The sequence below is a fragment of the Dipodomys merriami genome, unplaced genomic scaffold (assembly GCF_024711535.1).
Source record: "Dipodomys merriami isolate MVZ:Mamm:240054 unplaced genomic scaffold, mDipMer1.0.p SCAF_44, whole genome shotgun sequence".
NCBI classification, from domain to species: domain Eukaryota; kingdom Metazoa; phylum Chordata; class Mammalia; order Rodentia; family Heteromyidae; genus Dipodomys; species Dipodomys merriami.
The window spans coordinates 6,026,372-6,042,429 of NW_027206002.1; the positions used below are offsets into that span (position 1 = coordinate 6,026,372).

The 16,058-nt window shown below is 47.4% G+C and overlaps 2 protein-coding genes across 3 annotated transcripts in view; one reads left to right on the plus strand and one right to left on the minus strand.

The window, feature by feature from the left end:
• Positions 1 to 1,586: 1,586 nt before the first annotated feature.
• Positions 1,587 to 7,454, minus strand: Garin3 (golgi associated RAB2 interactor family member 3). The gene is made up of 2 exons (XM_069994031.1): positions 6,745 to 7,454; positions 1,587 to 3,416 (listed from the first exon to the last, which is right to left on the minus strand). Exons 1-2 carry the CDS (start codon positions 7,366 to 7,368, stop codon positions 2,223 to 2,225), a joined length of 1,818 nt encoding a protein of 605 aa, XP_069850132.1. The 5' UTR covers positions 7,369 to 7,454; the 3' UTR covers positions 1,587 to 2,222.
• Positions 7,455 to 13,184: 5,730 nt separating this feature from the next.
• The window catches only part of Itk (IL2 inducible T cell kinase), a 29,746-nt gene continuing 26,872 nt past the window's right edge, over positions 13,185 to 16,058 (plus strand). For both annotated transcript variants that reach the window (XM_069993906.1, XM_069993907.1), the window contains exon 1: positions 13,185 to 13,503. In XM_069993906.1, coding sequence (XP_069850007.1) covers positions 13,366 to 13,503 — 138 coding nt within the window. In that variant the 5' untranslated portion in view covers positions 13,185 to 13,365. The remainder of the gene's footprint in view (positions 13,504 to 16,058) is intronic.

Sequence of the window (16,058 nt, forward strand, 5' to 3'; positions counted from 1 at the left end):
TACAAGTGTGAGCCACCAGTGCCTGGTTTCATACCTATTATTTCTTTTTTTTTTTTTTTTTTTTGTCAGTCGTGGGGCTTGAACTCTGGGCCTAGGCACTGTCCCTGCTCTCTTCAGCTCATGGCAAGTGCTCTACCACTTGAGCCACAGCACTACCTCCACTTTTCTAATGGTTTATTAGAGATGAGAGTCTCATGGACTTTCCTGCCCAGGCTGGCTTTGAACCGTGATCCTCAGATCTCAGCCTCCTGAGTAGCTAGGATTACAGGCGTGAGCCACCAGCGCCTGGCTCATACCTGTTATTTCTTAACAATATACTTATTTTTTCACGTCACTTAAAAATTTCATCTTATACTTACTGAATGATACCTTCCAGAGTTTGGCATTTTATAAAAATTTCTTATGTGCTGGTATAAAAAGGAATATGTAAGTGGAATAAATTGGTTGAGATAGTGTGTGTGTGTGTGTGTGTGTGTGTGTGTGTGTGTGTGTGTGTGTGTCTAGTGTATGTGCATGCCAGTACCAGGGCTTGAACTCAAGGTCTTGTGCTTTTGCTCAACTTTCTTGTTCATAGCTGGCCCTCTACCATTTGAGCCACACCTCCAACCTGGCTTTTTACTGATTAATTGGAGATGGAGTCTTGCAGACTATTCTGCCTGGGCTGGATTCAAACCTTTGTTCTTAGGTCTCCTCCTCTTAAGTATCTAGGATCACAGTGTGAGCCTACAGCACATAGTCACAGTGACATACAGGGGCTACTTGACTTATGGGTGACTTAAAAACCAAGCTGACTTCATAGCTATTACGATTAAGGTATATTAACAAATCCTATGACGCACTCTCTAGACTAGAACACTTCCCACTGTTAAATCGCCCATACCCGAGGATGGAAGGGGAAAACTGGAAAAGAGTGAGGGAAGGTGAGACATTGTCCACAAAGAAATGTACTCTTTCCTGGACTTATGTAACTGTAACCCTTCTGTAAATCACCTTTATAATAATAATAACTTTAAACCCTCCCATACTGTACCTTCCCATCCTTTCAGCCTACATAGGACCACAATCCTGAGAATTTATGTTCCATCCTTCCTTGGTTTTACTGTGTAAACCTTCCAAAATTGTTTGGCTTTGCACTGCCCTGCAAATGGAACTCTTCATTGCATACTTTTCTAACTTTGCTCTATGATTCAATATTAGGTAAGATTCACCTGTGCTAACCCGAAGAACTGCTATTTCCCTTCCATTGTTGCAAATAACAGACCCGGCAGGCATATACTGCACATCACTGGGTTTTCCTCTTTGATGAACACCTGGACTGCTGCTAGAGTTTTGCTATTACAAACAGTTTTGCTCTGAACAGCCTCCCTCCTAGCTGTCTCTTGCTAAACATTTGGAGAGTTTCTCTATGGTACATATTTGCAGAGAAAGAAGAATCATTCACATTAGGTCAGAGATCAGCAAACTCTTTCCTTAAAGGGTCTGGACCCATGTGGTCTTTATACCAGGGTAGTGTGAAAACAGCCATAGATAATGCATCAATGAATGGCCGTGGTTATGTTCCAATAAAACTTTATTGACAAACCCAGACAAGATTTGGCCCTCTGAACATGATCTGCAGCTTCCTGATCTAGAGAAGAAGTTATTTCTTTTCTTTGTGTGTGTGTGTGTTTGTTTGCTTGTTTGCTTGCTTGTGTGTGTGTGTGTGTGTGTGTGTGTGTGTGTGTGTGTGTGTGTGATGCTAGGGCCTAAACTCAGGGCCTTGCACATGCTAGCACTGGACTGCAATCCATATCCTAATTGCATATGGATGCTACTGTACTCTTCTCTCCATCTCCCCAAGCGGGTATGAGAGCTGTTTGCTTCATGGGCAGGATGGTAAAGATGCACCTGCCCCATGGCTTGTGTCTGCCAAGGTCCTAGAGAACTGGGGACCAGAAAGGGTTGGGGCTCCTGCCTTATCGTTGTTGGCTCAGGTGGGAGGGCTGTTCATGGAAACCAGTGTTATATGCCACCCTGTGGGACAAAGCGATTCAAACAGACAGCTTTCTTTATGGAGGAGTGGGACCTTTATTCTTTTTACCTGCTGTTCAGAAAGCTGGAATTGGTTTCCTGAGGCTGCTTCCCTGAACCCCAGGAGTGTGAATGTGTGTATGTGTGTATTTGTGTGTGTGTGTATATGTGTGAGTGTGTGTGTGTATGTCACAGCTTCCTGTTCTGGTTCTTTACTTAACTGGTTTTGCTTCAAAGATAATCATTTCCGTTGTCTCAGACGTGACAGTGCCACTGATCCCCAATTTCTGGCCCTCCTGTCCTTTCTCCACCTTCGTCTCGATGTTGCATTTCTCTACCTTCTTGGCCATGATGTCCACCTCTCGGTTGTGCGAGCTGACCATGGTTTTTGAACTCGGCATGGCTATGAGATTCCTCAGGAAAGAGCTGATTTTGCTTGGTTTCTTGCCGGAAGCGCCCGTAGCACCCCCAGATCGAGTCTTCCTCGGCTTGTGAGCCGGTTTGCTCTCCTTGGCGCTAGAGCTGCGGCTGGTGCTTTTGTGAGGAGACCCACGTCGTTTGCCCCTGACGGTGCTCTGCCCTTTGGTCGTCTTCTTGTGATCCTCCTTTTTGTGACCGTGGCTGGATACAGACTTATGGGAAGACGATTTTCGAGGCTTGTCCTTGCTCACCCTGTGGTGGCTCTCACTGGTCCTGTGATGATGGGAGCTTTTCCGGCTAGTGGTTTTCTCCTTCTTTTCTCTCTTCTCCCTTTTCTCCTTGCGGATTTCGGGCCCCTGCTTCTGACTGCCATCGCGCTCACACATGTAGCCTTCGCTCTTCAACGTTGACACCAGGGGTGCCGCAGCACTGGGTTCCACTTTGCCTTTCTTCTCCTCAGGTGCATTGGTGAGCATGGTACCTGCAAAGACCACGCTCAGACTGCTGTCGGCAGACATGCTTGTGACCCCTGCTGTGGACACGTCCACCGAAGAGGTGCTGGCTGTGCCCGCCACGGCCACGTTGACACCCTCTGAGGATCCCACGTTGGTGGCAGCCGCCAGGGTCTTACCAACCCCACCTCCCTTGAGTTCCTTGCTGGCACTTCCTGCCACAGCTGCTGTTAGGTTGCCAGAACCCGGGTGCTTGGTGGTGGAAAGGCTCCCCGCACACGAGGCGGTGCTGGTGCTGGATCCTACCATGGCCAGACTGGCTGTGGAGCCTGCTCTCGACCCCGCAGCTGCCATGCTATAGGTTGGTCCTGCTGTGCCCGCACTGACGGGTCTGGTAGAGCTGGGGGCTACTAACGTCGAGGATCCCGGTGGTATTCTTTCTCCCCCAGCGTACGCAGAAGAAGAGGCTCCAGATAGCTCACCACACTTCCGAGGCCCAGAATCTTGATCCCCTTCCCCGTGGAGCTCTGAGGACTGCATCAATGAGAGGAGACATAGGTCAGACAGGCGGCAGAGAGAGGAGGGTGGGAAGGGAGAGGAGAGGCCAGAACTGAGCATGAGAACAGTTTGGAATCACCTGTTAAAAGTTTATGTGTGTGTGTGTGTGTGTCTGGTGTGTCTGTCTGTCTGTGGGGTGTGCATCTGTGGCACTGATACAGGGGCTTGAACTCAGGGCCTCATGCTCTTGTTTGACTTTTTCACTCAGGGCTGGTGTTCTACCACTTGAGCCACACCTCCCTACCATGGTATGATTTCTTGTGCTTCTGTATTTGGCAGAACACATTTCCAGAAGCAGGATTGTTGAGTCAAAGGATATATTTCACATTTTGGTGGTCAGTGAAACAAATTATAAATGTCCATGTACATCTAAGGGCTATGCCAACTTACACAAATATCAGCACATTGTTGTGTCAGGAAGAAAAAAATCCAGTTCAAGGGAAACAAGGACTTCCTCCATGTCAATTTGTTTTGGGCTGCTAGGCACTTGTGGCTCAGACTTGTAAACCTAGCTCCCCAGGAGGCTGAGATCTGAGGACTGAGGTTCAAAGCCAGCCTGGGCAGGAAAGTCTGTGTCACTCTTATCTCCAATGAATCACAAAAAAAAAAGAAATCTGAAAGTGGAGCTGTGACTCAGGTGGTAGAGCACCAACCTTGAGTGAAAAAACTAAAGGACAGAGCACAGGCCCTGAGTCCAAGCTCCAGTATGGGAATGCATGCACACAAAAATGTTCTGTGTTGCCGGGCGCAAGTGACTTGTGCCTGTCATCCTACCTACTCAGGAGGCTGAGACCTGAGGATCACGGTTCAAAACCAGCCTGGGCAGGAAAGTCCAGTGAGACTCTTATCTCCAATTAACCACCAGAAAACCAGAAGTGGTGCCGTGGCTCAAGTGGTAGAGCACACACCTTGAGCTGAAGAGCTCAGCGCCAAGGTCCAGAGTTCAAGCCCCACGACTGACAAAAAAAAAAATGTTCTCTGTGAAAAGAAGTTGGTCTTGCAGGAGCACTGCACAGAACTAGAACATGACGGGGACATTGGGGAGGAAGCATGTAGCAATGTAGCAAATAGAAGGAACCACTTCCAATGTTCTGTGTCACAGCAGGCTAACTATGGTTGGCAACAATTAATTGCATGCACATAAATATGTACCTTATGCATCAATTAGGAATGAAAGCATATAGCTGGGCACCAGTGACACACTAGCTACTTAAGAATGGGAGAATTATGGTTTGAGGCCAAACCTGGGCAGAAAAGTTCTCCGGACCTCCTTTCTCAACCCATAGCTGTGTGCAGTGGCATGTGCCTGTAATCCCAGCTTAGTAGGAGGTTGAGGTCAGAAGGATTGAGGTTGCACTGAAGCTTCATCTCAACAAAAGAAGCTGTCCCTGGTAGTACATATCCAGCTAAGGGAGGAAGTAAAAAATAGGAGGATCACAGTCCAGCCATGTGCCTAGGTAGGAAAAAAGATCCTATCTCAAAAATAACCAGCACAAGAAAGGGCTGGAGATGTGGCTCAATGGTAGAGCAAACTTAAGGCCATGAATTCAACCCCAGTACTGGCAAAATGAAGGAGGAGGAGGAGGAAAAGGAAAAGGAGGAGCCAGGTACTGATGGTTTGAGAATCTTATTTCTGATTAATTAATAAAAGCCTGGAAGTGACGGTGTGGATCAAGTGATAGAGCTCTAGTTGTGAGACAAAAAGCCAAGAGAAAATGCCCAGGCCCTGAGTTCAAGCCCCAGTACTGACACAAAGGGAAAAAAAGACAAAGAGGTTTTAGACAGGCATCGTAGCAGATATCTTTAAGTTCTCTAGAGACCGAGGCAGGGGCATTGCCACTTTGAGGCCAGCTTGAACTAACCTGCGAGACTATCTGAATAGTATGTGTGTATGTGTGTGAGAGGATGCATTTTAAATATTCTATAACAAATAAGACTACCTGGGTTCAAGTGTAAGGTGTTCAAGGAGAAATTAACCAACCACAATGGTTCAGAAGGGCTTATAATTCTGAATGAGACCCAGAATAGATATGTATATATATAGAGAAAGATAAAAAGGTGATAGATTGATAATGATGATGGTGATAGATAGATGATAGATGATGATAGACAGATAGATGATGGATGATGATGATGATAGACAGATGAATGATGATAGATAGATAGATGATAGATGGATGATGATCATGATGATAGATGATAGACAGATAGATGATGGATGATGATGGTGATAGACAGATAGATGGATGATAATAGATAGATAGATGATAGACGGTTGATGATAGAAAGATGATAGGTGGATGATGATGATAGAAAGATGATAGATGGATGATGATGATAGATAGATAGATGGATGATGATAGATGATAGATGGATGATGATGATGACAGACAGACAGAGACAGACAGATAGATAGATAGATGCAGCATCTTGCTCTGTAACATAGAATGGCCTAGAACTCATCCTACCTGAACAACCCAAGTGCTGAGATTATAGGTGCGTGCCACAGTACCCAGCCAGACTTGTGCATCTCTGTGTGTGCGTGTGTGTGCGCACGCGTGCGTGCATGCATGCATGTGTGCATGCGTGCATGTGCAAGCCAGTACTGGGTTTGAACTCAGGTCTTTCATTCAATGCTGGGATTGTACCACTATGCCATGCCATACCTCCACTCTGGCCTTTTGTTAGTAGAGATAGGAGTCTCATGGATGTTTCTGTCTGACTGGTTTTGAACTTCAGCCCTCAGATCTTAGCTTCCTGAGTAGGTAGGGCTTGCAGGTGCGAGCCACCAGCACACTGCTCAAGCCAGACATTTTTATTTTATTTTCCTTTCTTTTTTTGGGGGGTGGGGGGTGGGGGTGGGTTATAGGGCTTGATTTCAGGGCCTGGGCGCTGTCCTTGAACTCTTTTCACTCAAGGCTAGTACCCTACCACTTTGAGCCACAGCTCTACTTCTGGTTTTCTGGTGGTTCACTGGAGATAAGAGTCTCACAGACTTTCCTGCCCAGGCTGGCTTTGAACCATGACCCTCAGATCTCAGCCTCCTGAGTCTAGCTAAATCCTAGTCGGCTCCAGCTGGACCGTTTTTTCTTTTTGAGGAACGCCTGAACCTCCCAGTAAGGTTAGTCCCTCTAGTGCTGACTCATTTGTCCCTGGACCCTTTCCAATTCAGGACATTGCCTATGTGAGCAGCAGAGACTCCCCATAGCTCTGCAGAACCCCAACTTGAGGATGTGCTTCAAACTCCCAGCCTCCTGCCCCCCCCCCACTTCCCTGACCCGCTAGGTCTCCAGATGCTTTTTACCGTCTGGCTCTTGATGTCGTCCACAATGGGTATATCGCCTGTCTGAATGGTCGGGGCGCTGCTACAGCTCTCTACCGGTGGCCGCAGGAGGTAGACAAGCTTTTCCCAGTAGCTAAAGAGATCTTCCCTCGCGTCCGAAGAAGGACAGAGCTGCAGATAAAACGTGCGGCCCGTGGCCAGCTTGAGACGGAGCTGCTGTTTATCCCGATCGTGGATGGAGATCTTCACAAACTTCAAGGGCAGCAGCCTGGTGAGCTCCAGGGTCTTCGAGGGCTTGCGTCTCCCCGTGATCCGGTTCCGTCGGACATGCTCCTCACACACCTTGGCTGGCCGGGCCAGCAACATGACATCGGGGAGCGGGAGGATGGGGCTGGTGGAGGCGATGCACACGGTGACCATCCGGACCCGGTTGTGCACGTCGATCACTTCCCCTTTCTTGCTAATCTGGATGAAGTCGCTCTCGAACATGGGTGCGTACTTGAAAATGTCATACTCGCCTCCCTTGTACAGTTGACGCTGCAGCTCCCCCATGGAGGTGTTGAGCACCCCCATGGAGCGGTAGCTGTGGGCTGTGTAGTAAGGCAGCAGACATTCACTGCTCATGGTCTTCTTGATCCGGGACATCTCTGCCAGCCACAAATGGAGTCCCCAAAGGAGGGAGGGAGTCGAAACAACTGCCCATCTCCCTGTGAGACTTCTGCCTGTGTCTCCCCTCCACTCACCTCACTTAACCTCTGCTGCCCTCTGCCCTTTGTGACCTGTCACCATCACACCCCGCCTTTGGCCTGGCTGCCCCCTCCCTGTCAGGCTGGATCAACAGCCTTTTCCTACCCCAACCCCCGTCCCCCAAAGCTAAGAAGCACCTCTACCTGGGGGGCGGGGGGTAACAGGCTGACCTCCCTGCCAGGAGCTAGGGATGGATGGATAGACTTAATTCACACCCTTGGAGTGTTTTCTGTAAGGAACCATTCTGTCTTTGTGAACGTCTCCCTGGGTAGTTACTGACACTTTTTGAAGAACCCCTGTCCGGCCACGTATCTCTGTGCCTTGGCGGAATATCTTCCTGAGGATAAGATTCTGCAAGTGTTAGCAGGCTCCCTCCTGTAATCAGAGCTCAGGGAGGCTGAGATCTAAGGATAAGTGTTCAAAGCCAGCCCAAGCAGGAAAAGTCCTATGAGTGTCTTATCTCCAGTTAACCACCAAAAATGAATAAATAAATAAAAGTGATAGAACCTAGACCCCAAGTTCAAGCCCCAATACTGGCACAATAAAAGGAGGGGGTGGGGGGGACGCTTCCGGAAGTGGATTGTGCTAGGCGAGGGCAGGGACCCTGTTTGGACTCTGGCTGCTCAGTGTGGAGGAAACAGGTTGCTGGCAGTCACTTCATAGTCATTGAGTAGTCACAGCGTTTTCCCCGTCAGAGCTAGAGGTCGTATTGATACAGTGGTGGAGTATTGGTACAGGAAATCAATCATCTTTACAGCCTGGCTGGGTTTTGTCCTCTCTGAAGAGAAGGTTTCAAAGGCAAAAGTTTTAGGTGAAGAGACCAGCTGGAAGCTAAGCCATGTCCTGTTGCTCAGGACAGAGTTGATCCTCTGCCTCATAGACTTCTCCCACCCCCAACAGATAGGGCATTCTGGTGATTGGCAGTTGGGGTGGGGGAGGGACTTCCTAGGCACCACAGGAATTCTCAGAGGTCTTGAGTCACCACCCTAGGTGGGAAATACTACTCCTGATAGCTCCTTGATAAACCACTGACCACTCATGTTCTTTGAAAAGCTCTTCACAGAAATCGTGGCAAAGATAGCATTCTGGAGTTGATGGGTTTTTTTTTTTTTCCTTTCATCTTTGAATCCAAACTCCCCCCACCCCCACCCTGCCCCCAGTAAGAAAAACACTTCTGAATCTTATCTCCAATGAACCACCAGAAAACTTGAAGTGGCGCTGTGGCTCAAGTGGTAGAGCGCTAGCCTTGAGCTGAAGAGCTGAGGGGACAGCGCCCAGGCCCAGAGTTCAGACCCCACAACCAACCAAAATAAAACAAAACATAAAACCAAGATGTTGGTTTACTTTAAAAAAAAAAACCAAAGGGACAAAATGGCTTATATTATATTGAAAGATGATCATTACTAAAGGTTAGCCTTATTAGGTTTAATAACAGGAAATGGAGCAGGGCCTAGCAGCTTAAGCCTGTAATCCTAGCTACTTTGGAGAGATGAGGCATACAGATTGGAAGTTAGCTTGGGCAAATAAGTTTGTGAGACTTCATGTTGACTCATGGCTGGGCACAGTACCACATGCCTGTCATCTCTGTATTGTATGGGGGTGGGGAATAAAGGGAATAGAATGCATAATGTATCATACAAAAGAATAGCAGAATGGAGCTGTCTTCGGGGTGCTCCATTGTATAATATTCCAGTTTTGAAATGCCACCCTAAGTTTACAGATTTGCAAGAATATTATGTCAGTGAAATTATATCCTTAGAACTATTCCTTGCTTCAAGCTTTGATGTGGCAGTCAATCAATAGCTTCTCCCAAATGAAACTCTTGACACCCAATTTCAGAACTGGAGAATGAAGGGGGGGGGGAAATAACCTTCGAATTCATTTCCTGACTTTTGAAATAGGAAGGTAATTTCCTCTCTTCTTCTAGAGTTTAACATCTGACAGGGCTCCAATCAATTGTGAAATATGTATCCCTTGCCTAGCATGTACCATCATTACGCTAAGCATATTCACGTTGTCAAAATATGTTTCAGGAATTCTAAAGCATGGCTTCACACACAAACCGAACAGGAACATGTATCAAAGATCTCATTAGTTTATTCACGGGGAACCCGCAAGGTGATAAAGGTTGTTTAAAACAGAGCTGGAAAGCTGGGCTTTGGTAGCTCACGCCTGTAATCCTAGCTACTCAGGAGGCTGAGATCTGAGGATCGAGGTTCAAAGCCAGCCCAGGCAGGAAAGTCTATGAGACTCTTATCTCCAATAAACCACCCCAAAACTGGAAGTGGAGCTGTGGTTCAAAGTGGTCCCATCAAAGACAGCGTCCAAGCCCTGCGTTCAAGCCCCAATACCGACAACAACAAGAAGAACTGGAAGAATAGACCTTGCTATTGAAGGAACACACACCAGAGACACAGACAGCAAAACAGCATGGCAGAAAAAACACACGGTAGAGGCACAGCGAATAGTGAGGCTACTGTCTCTCAATGTATTTAAAGCCAGCAGCAGCTGCTTTTGTGAGAAGGAAGGTTGTCAAAAACCTTTTGTTCACCCAAGACTCTTCTGAGCAGCCGGGCAGAGGGACAGCTGTTGATAGCCTGCTGTCAGGGTGCAGTTTGGGGAAGGGGCTGTAAGCCAGGCAGGATGCGGGGGTGGGGAGATTCCTATCCCCCACCCAACCCCTACCTGCTGGGTAAATACCCAGTCGGAAAGGCAATCGGAGGTGCTTTGATGTCACTTGCTGCCAGCCAAGGATACACATTGTGGTTTTTCTTTGCTCCCCTAGGACCCCAGAGAGACAGCTTGATCTGCTCACCTTCTTGTCTGTCAGAAAAGATTACAGGCACTTAGATCACACACACACACACACCCCCCCCCCGCCACCTACCAATGATATATGCAAAGCAACTTGCTCCTTCTACCTCTGGTGTCAAAGGAAAATTCAACTTGGGTATAGATTTTAAAAAGAAGCAGCAGCCAGGCAAGTGATCAGAATAATTTTATTTCTTAACGTTGTGGTCTACCTGGTGTCCCCTCCTCTCCCCTCCTCCTTCCTCCCTCCTCCTCCTCCTCCTCCTCCTAGTTCTTTCTGTCTTCGGCCCTGCCCAACTGCCTTTAGCTCTTTTCGGAACCAAGATTCTCCTCTGCTCACCAGTCTCCGAACTATGTCACCTTATTTCCTACTTGATTCTGTTCAGAAGCCACCGGAAGCCTCACCTTCGGCGTGTGTATTCTTTCTTCGATGTTATGCGGAAGGCAATTCGAACCGAACAGAAGCAGGCAGAAATTATAAACCCAGTAATATGAAAGATTTAAAAAAACACAAAGATCAGAACGTACAAAGAGGTAAAGAGAGATGGCTGGCGCGGGGAATGACGTTATTATTACAAGTCTACATGAAGTGCAGTGCTACCAAAGTTCTACGCCAGCTTACTTCGGATATTGGCAAAAATAAATAGTATCATTGCCCATCTCTAGGAAATATGGAGTGATCGTCCTTCCTTCCTTCCTCTTTTGTTTTTTCTTTCTTTCTTCCTTTCTGTGTGTGTGTGTGTGTGTGTGTGTGTGTGTGTGTGTGTGTGTGTGTGTGTCTGTCTGTCTGTCTGTCTGTCTGTCTGTCTGTCTGTCTGTCTGTCTGTCTGCGGGGGGTGAGGGTAACTGTGTGTGTGTGTGCGCCTGTACTTATGCTTGAACTTAGCGCTTTTTCACTCCAGGCTGGTGTTCTGTCAGTTGAGTCATGCCTCCACGTTTGGCTTTTTGGTGACTAATTGGAGATAAGAGTCTCGAGAATTCCCTTCCCAGGCTAGCTTTGAACTTCCATCCTCAAATCTTACCGTCTCAATGCCTCCTGAGTAGCTGGAATTATAGGCATGAGCCACCAGACTCTGGCTTCTCTTCCAACATATTCTGCAGATCGGAGATCCTTTGTATGCTCTGCCTTTAACCAACGCCACCCCTTCCTGCCGCAGGCCCTGGCTCCTTTACCTCGGCTTCTTCCTGCAAACGCACATTTAGATCAAGGTGTTTGATTAGATTGCTTTCTTATTTTTTCTAATTTTTATTTGTTGCACCAGTCCTGGGGCTGGAACTCGGGACTTGGGCACTATCCTCTTGAGCCACAGCACTACTACTTGGCTTTTTGGTGATTAATTAGAGACTTCCCTGCTCCAGGCTGGCTTTAAACTGCGATCCTCAGATAGTTAGCTCCATGAAGGAGCACTTGCTTGGCAAGTACCAGGCCCTGCATTCAGTCCTCTACTCTGCAACAACAGCAACAGAAAGACCACGAGCTTCCTGAGTAGCTAGGAGCTTCATGGTTGTTTGTTCTTTCCTTAGCAAGACATCTGCATGGGTGGTAGCTTGGGGCTGGGCGCTTCCTATTGGTTCATTGCCATTGGAGACAGGTGCCACCTGCCTGACCTTCAGTGTCGCAAAGGCGGGCTCTGGGCCATAGTGGCTCACTCAGCTCTACCACCGACATCAAGCATATTCTAATTGACTTGCAAACATATTCTAATTGGCGCACATTCGCTAGTGCATCTCCATATGTTTGCTAATATACGCTGATCATGTTTACCCTCTCTCTTTGCATCCCCAATTCCTGCTGGAGCTCCTTTCCTTTGGACATCTATGTCATTATTTCTTTAGGTCTAGATTCTGCATACCAGAGCGCGCCTTCTTACCTTTCTGAGTTGTGACGGATTTTACTTTACAAGATGATCTCAGGTGCTGTAGGTGTTTCTCAGTGTGAGGTTTGAGGGTTGACAAGGACATGGTGGAGATCACGCAGTCTGCGAGCATTCCTCGTTTCCTGAGCTTCTAGGAGGCCACTTAAGATGTGATCACTGAACTGAGATATTCGTTCACCAAGAGAAAGAGGAAAATACAGTGTTTCCAGAATAATCAGTTGGTTTGACACTGTCCTCTAAAACAGATCAATGGGTCAGAATATATATGATTTTCCCCAAATATCTTAGGAACTGTGGATTGGAAAAAATTTTTTAGTCTTCATTGTGATCCTTGGTCCTTTGGTGGTTGTTGTTGGGTTGTAGGTTTTGAACTCAGAGCCTGGGTGCTGTCCCTGTGCTCTTTTGCTCAAGGCCAGCACTCTATCACTTTGAGCCACAGCATCACTTCTGGTTTGGGGATGGTTCATTGGGGATAAGAGTCTCACAGACTTTCCTATTCAGGCTGGCTTTGAACCACGATCCTCAGATCTCAGCCTCCTGAGTTAGCTAGGATGACAGGTCTTGAGCCACAGGCGCCCAGCTTTCGTTGCTTTTGACGTCCAGATCATTCTACGCTGGGTCCCTAGAAGCTCTTGATCTGTCTCCTGTGAACTAAACAGCCTCTCCACTATACCCACCTGCGATCACCACCAGCACAGTGAGACCCATTTCAGACATCCACATTGTAAGCTCACAAGTTTGTGTTTCAGACACGAAGCTCGGGACAGTGTGTAATTATGCCCACAGAAAAGCCTGACAACAACTGCTCGATTGGTCCTAGAATTCCATTTCTAATCCTTTGTGCGTTCCTCACTGTAGGGGACTGTAAAAAAAAAATCCTTCATAGACCTTTGAGTCTCAAGTTTCTTCAAACCTCACTTCCGCAGCCTGCCACAAGCAACAGGCGCTTTCTCTCCTGCACCCTCTTCATTTGTTGAGCTTCAAAAGGATGTGGTCGAGGCCTTTGACATCAGACGTCTGCTAGGTTGGCAAACGTTGGAGTCGCCGCCGCCGATAGAAAGCTATCCGTGGGGCCTGGCAGCCTTTGAACAGCCCTCTGAAGATCAACCGCCTCAGGTGGCGTCCATCCTGCCCAAGGAGCTTTCTCTTCCCTCTGGTGGTGCTCAGGACAGGTGCTTGGCACGCCTCACTTCTCAAGAGTCAGATCATGAACAACTGCATCCTGCTGGAAGAGCAGTTGATCAAGAAATCCCAGCAGAAGAGACGGACATCCCCTTCCAATTTCAAGGTCCGCTTCTTCGTGTTAACCAAAGCCAGCTTGGCTTACTTTGAGGATCGTCCTGGGGTAAGTAAACACTTGGCCTTTTAAAATTAATTTTATCCATCCTGGGGCTTGAACTCAGGACCTGGGCACTGTCCTTGAGCTCTTTTGCTGAAGGCTAGGGCTCCACTACTCTGGGCCACAGTTTCATTTCTGGCTTCTGGTTGGTTCATTGGAGATAAAGAGCCTCACGGATTTTCTTGCCGCGGCTGGCTTCGAACCACGATCCTCAGATTAATAAGGTATTAGTAGCTGATGGGACAGAGGGAGAATCAAGCTCAATGTCCTTGTTTCATACTTCCAATGGTAATGCCAGAGGCCACTGAGGACCTTTCTATGAATTCAACTCTTGGGTCTCCATGCCTGTGGATACTAGGCATCTCGTGACCTGAAATTAGTGGAGGCACAATGGCCAATGGCTTCATCCCTCTGCCATCTAGGGAAACGTCATCCTGGGATTCTAAGGGTACCAAGTGCAAAGCAATCTGTGTGGACCAGCAGCTCCTACCCAGCTCATGAGTGCTGGACTAGGCCAGCCTGTGTAGCTATCAATCTCTCTCTCTCTCTCTCTCTCTCTCTCTCTCTCTCTCTCTCTCTCTCTCTCTCTCTCTCTCTCTCTCTCTGTCTCTCTCTCTCTCTGTCTCTCTCTCTCTCTCGCTCGCTCGCTCGCTCTCTGCAACATCAGTAATAATAAAAGCAAAAGGAGACTGAGCATCAGTGGCACACACCTATAATCCTAGCTACTTAGGAGGCTGAGATCTGAGACCACGGTTCAAAGCCAGCCCCAGCAGGAAAGTCCGTGAGACTCTTATCTCCAATGAACCACCAGAAAACCAGAAGTGGTGCTGTGGCTCAAGTGGTAGAGCTCTAGCCTTGAACTGAAGAGCTGAGGGACAGCACCCAGGCCCAGAGTTCAAGCCCCATGACCAACAAAAAATATAGATAGATAGATAGATAGATAGATGCAAAAGGAATTAGCCTAGCAATGTAGTTCACCTAGGATCAAGAGATGAAGTGTTGTTTTTTTTTTCCCCACTGAGGAAGTGAGCCTAAGCTACTATCAACGCCCTATATCATGGATTTTCTTTATAAAATGCCAGGACTAGAAATAACCTACAAGATCTCTTTCTTTAAAAAGAAAAAGCCTTTGTTTTGGCTGAGTTCAGTGATTCATGGTTATAATCCCAGCTAATCTGGGAGATGGAGATTGGGTGGATCGAGATTCAAGACAAGCGAGGGTGAAAAGTTACTGAGACCTCATGTTGACCAACATGTCATGTGTGATGCTGCTGCCTGTCATCCTGGCTGGGCAGGAGGTCTAAGAATGAGGGCTGCAGTCTGAAGACAGACTCGGGCGAAATGTGCAAGACCCTATTTGAAAACCAAAGCAAAAAAAGGATGGGAATGTGTTCCAAGTGGCAGAGCACCCTCTGAATAAGCACATGTCCCTGAGTTCAAACCTCAGTACCACCACCATCCAAAAAAATCCTTTGTTTCCATGCAGTAGCTCTTGCTAAGGCCCCCTTGGCATTACAAAGCATGTTTGATTTCTTCCTCTATCCGTGAATTATTTTGGCATCATTGCAGAGGTAGTGAGATTATCACTAATGTTTTACCAAGGAGAAAATAGCATTAGGTGCCTAACAGTTACCTGGAGACAAAGATGCCTCTATTACTACTTCTTCATCTTCCTCCTCCTCCTCCTCCTCCTCCTCCTCCTCCTCCTCCTCCTCCTCCTCCTCCTCCTCCTCCTCCTCCTCCTCCTCCTCCTTCTCCCTTCTCCTTCTCCCTCTCCTTCTCCTTCTCCCGGTTGTGGGGCCTCAGCTCTTCAATTCAAGGCTAGTGCTCTACCACTTGAGCCACAGAACCACTTCCGGCCTTTTCTGCTTATGTGGTGCTGAGGACTCGAACCCAGGGCTTCATGCATACAGGGCTGACACTCTACCACTGAGCCGCCTTCCCAGCCCCAATGCCTCCGTTCCTTGCAGGTGCCTGGCACAGGAAGGGTAAGAGGCCTTCGGAGTCTTGGGAAAGCCTGGCATAAAGACATGTAGGGAATGGGAATGATGGAGCCGGTTGGCAAGAGTTCAGGAGCCAAGTTTTGAACTTGGGAACTCATCACACAGAGCCAATAAGTCACAGGAAACATTTGGAATTCCTGTTTCATATGAACTTTATTATTATTATTGTTATCGTTATTATTATATTTTCTGTTGGTACTGGGGCTTGAACCAGAGCCTTTCACTCTTGCTTAGTTTGTCCTTCTCAAAGCTGATGCTCTACTACTTGAGCCACACCTCCACTTCTGGCTTTTTGGTGGTTCATTGGAAATATGTCTTCCTTCCTTCCTTCCTTTCTTCCTTCCTTCCTTCCTTCCTTCCTTCCTTCCTTCCTTTCTTCCTTCCTTCCTTCCTTCCTTTCTTATTTCTCTCTTTCTTTTCCTTCCTTCCTTCCTTCCTCCCATCCTTCCTTCCCTCCTTTTCTCCCTCCCTCCTTCTCTTTCTTTCTTTCTTTCTTTCTTTCTTTCTTTCTTTCTTTCTTTCTTTCTTTCTTTCCTTCTTTCTTTCTTTCTTTCCTTC

Excerpts from the sequence above, each read along its gene's own strand:
- Garin3 (XM_069994031.1), bottom strand. The coding sequence starts at position 7,368 with ATGTCCCGGATCAAGAAGACCATGAGCAGTGAATGTCTGCTGCCTTAC. Across the intron at positions 3,417-6,744 it reads ACGACATCAAGAGCCAGACG|TCCTCAGAGCTCCACGGGGA; the intron begins GTAAAAAGCATC and ends TCATTGATGCAG.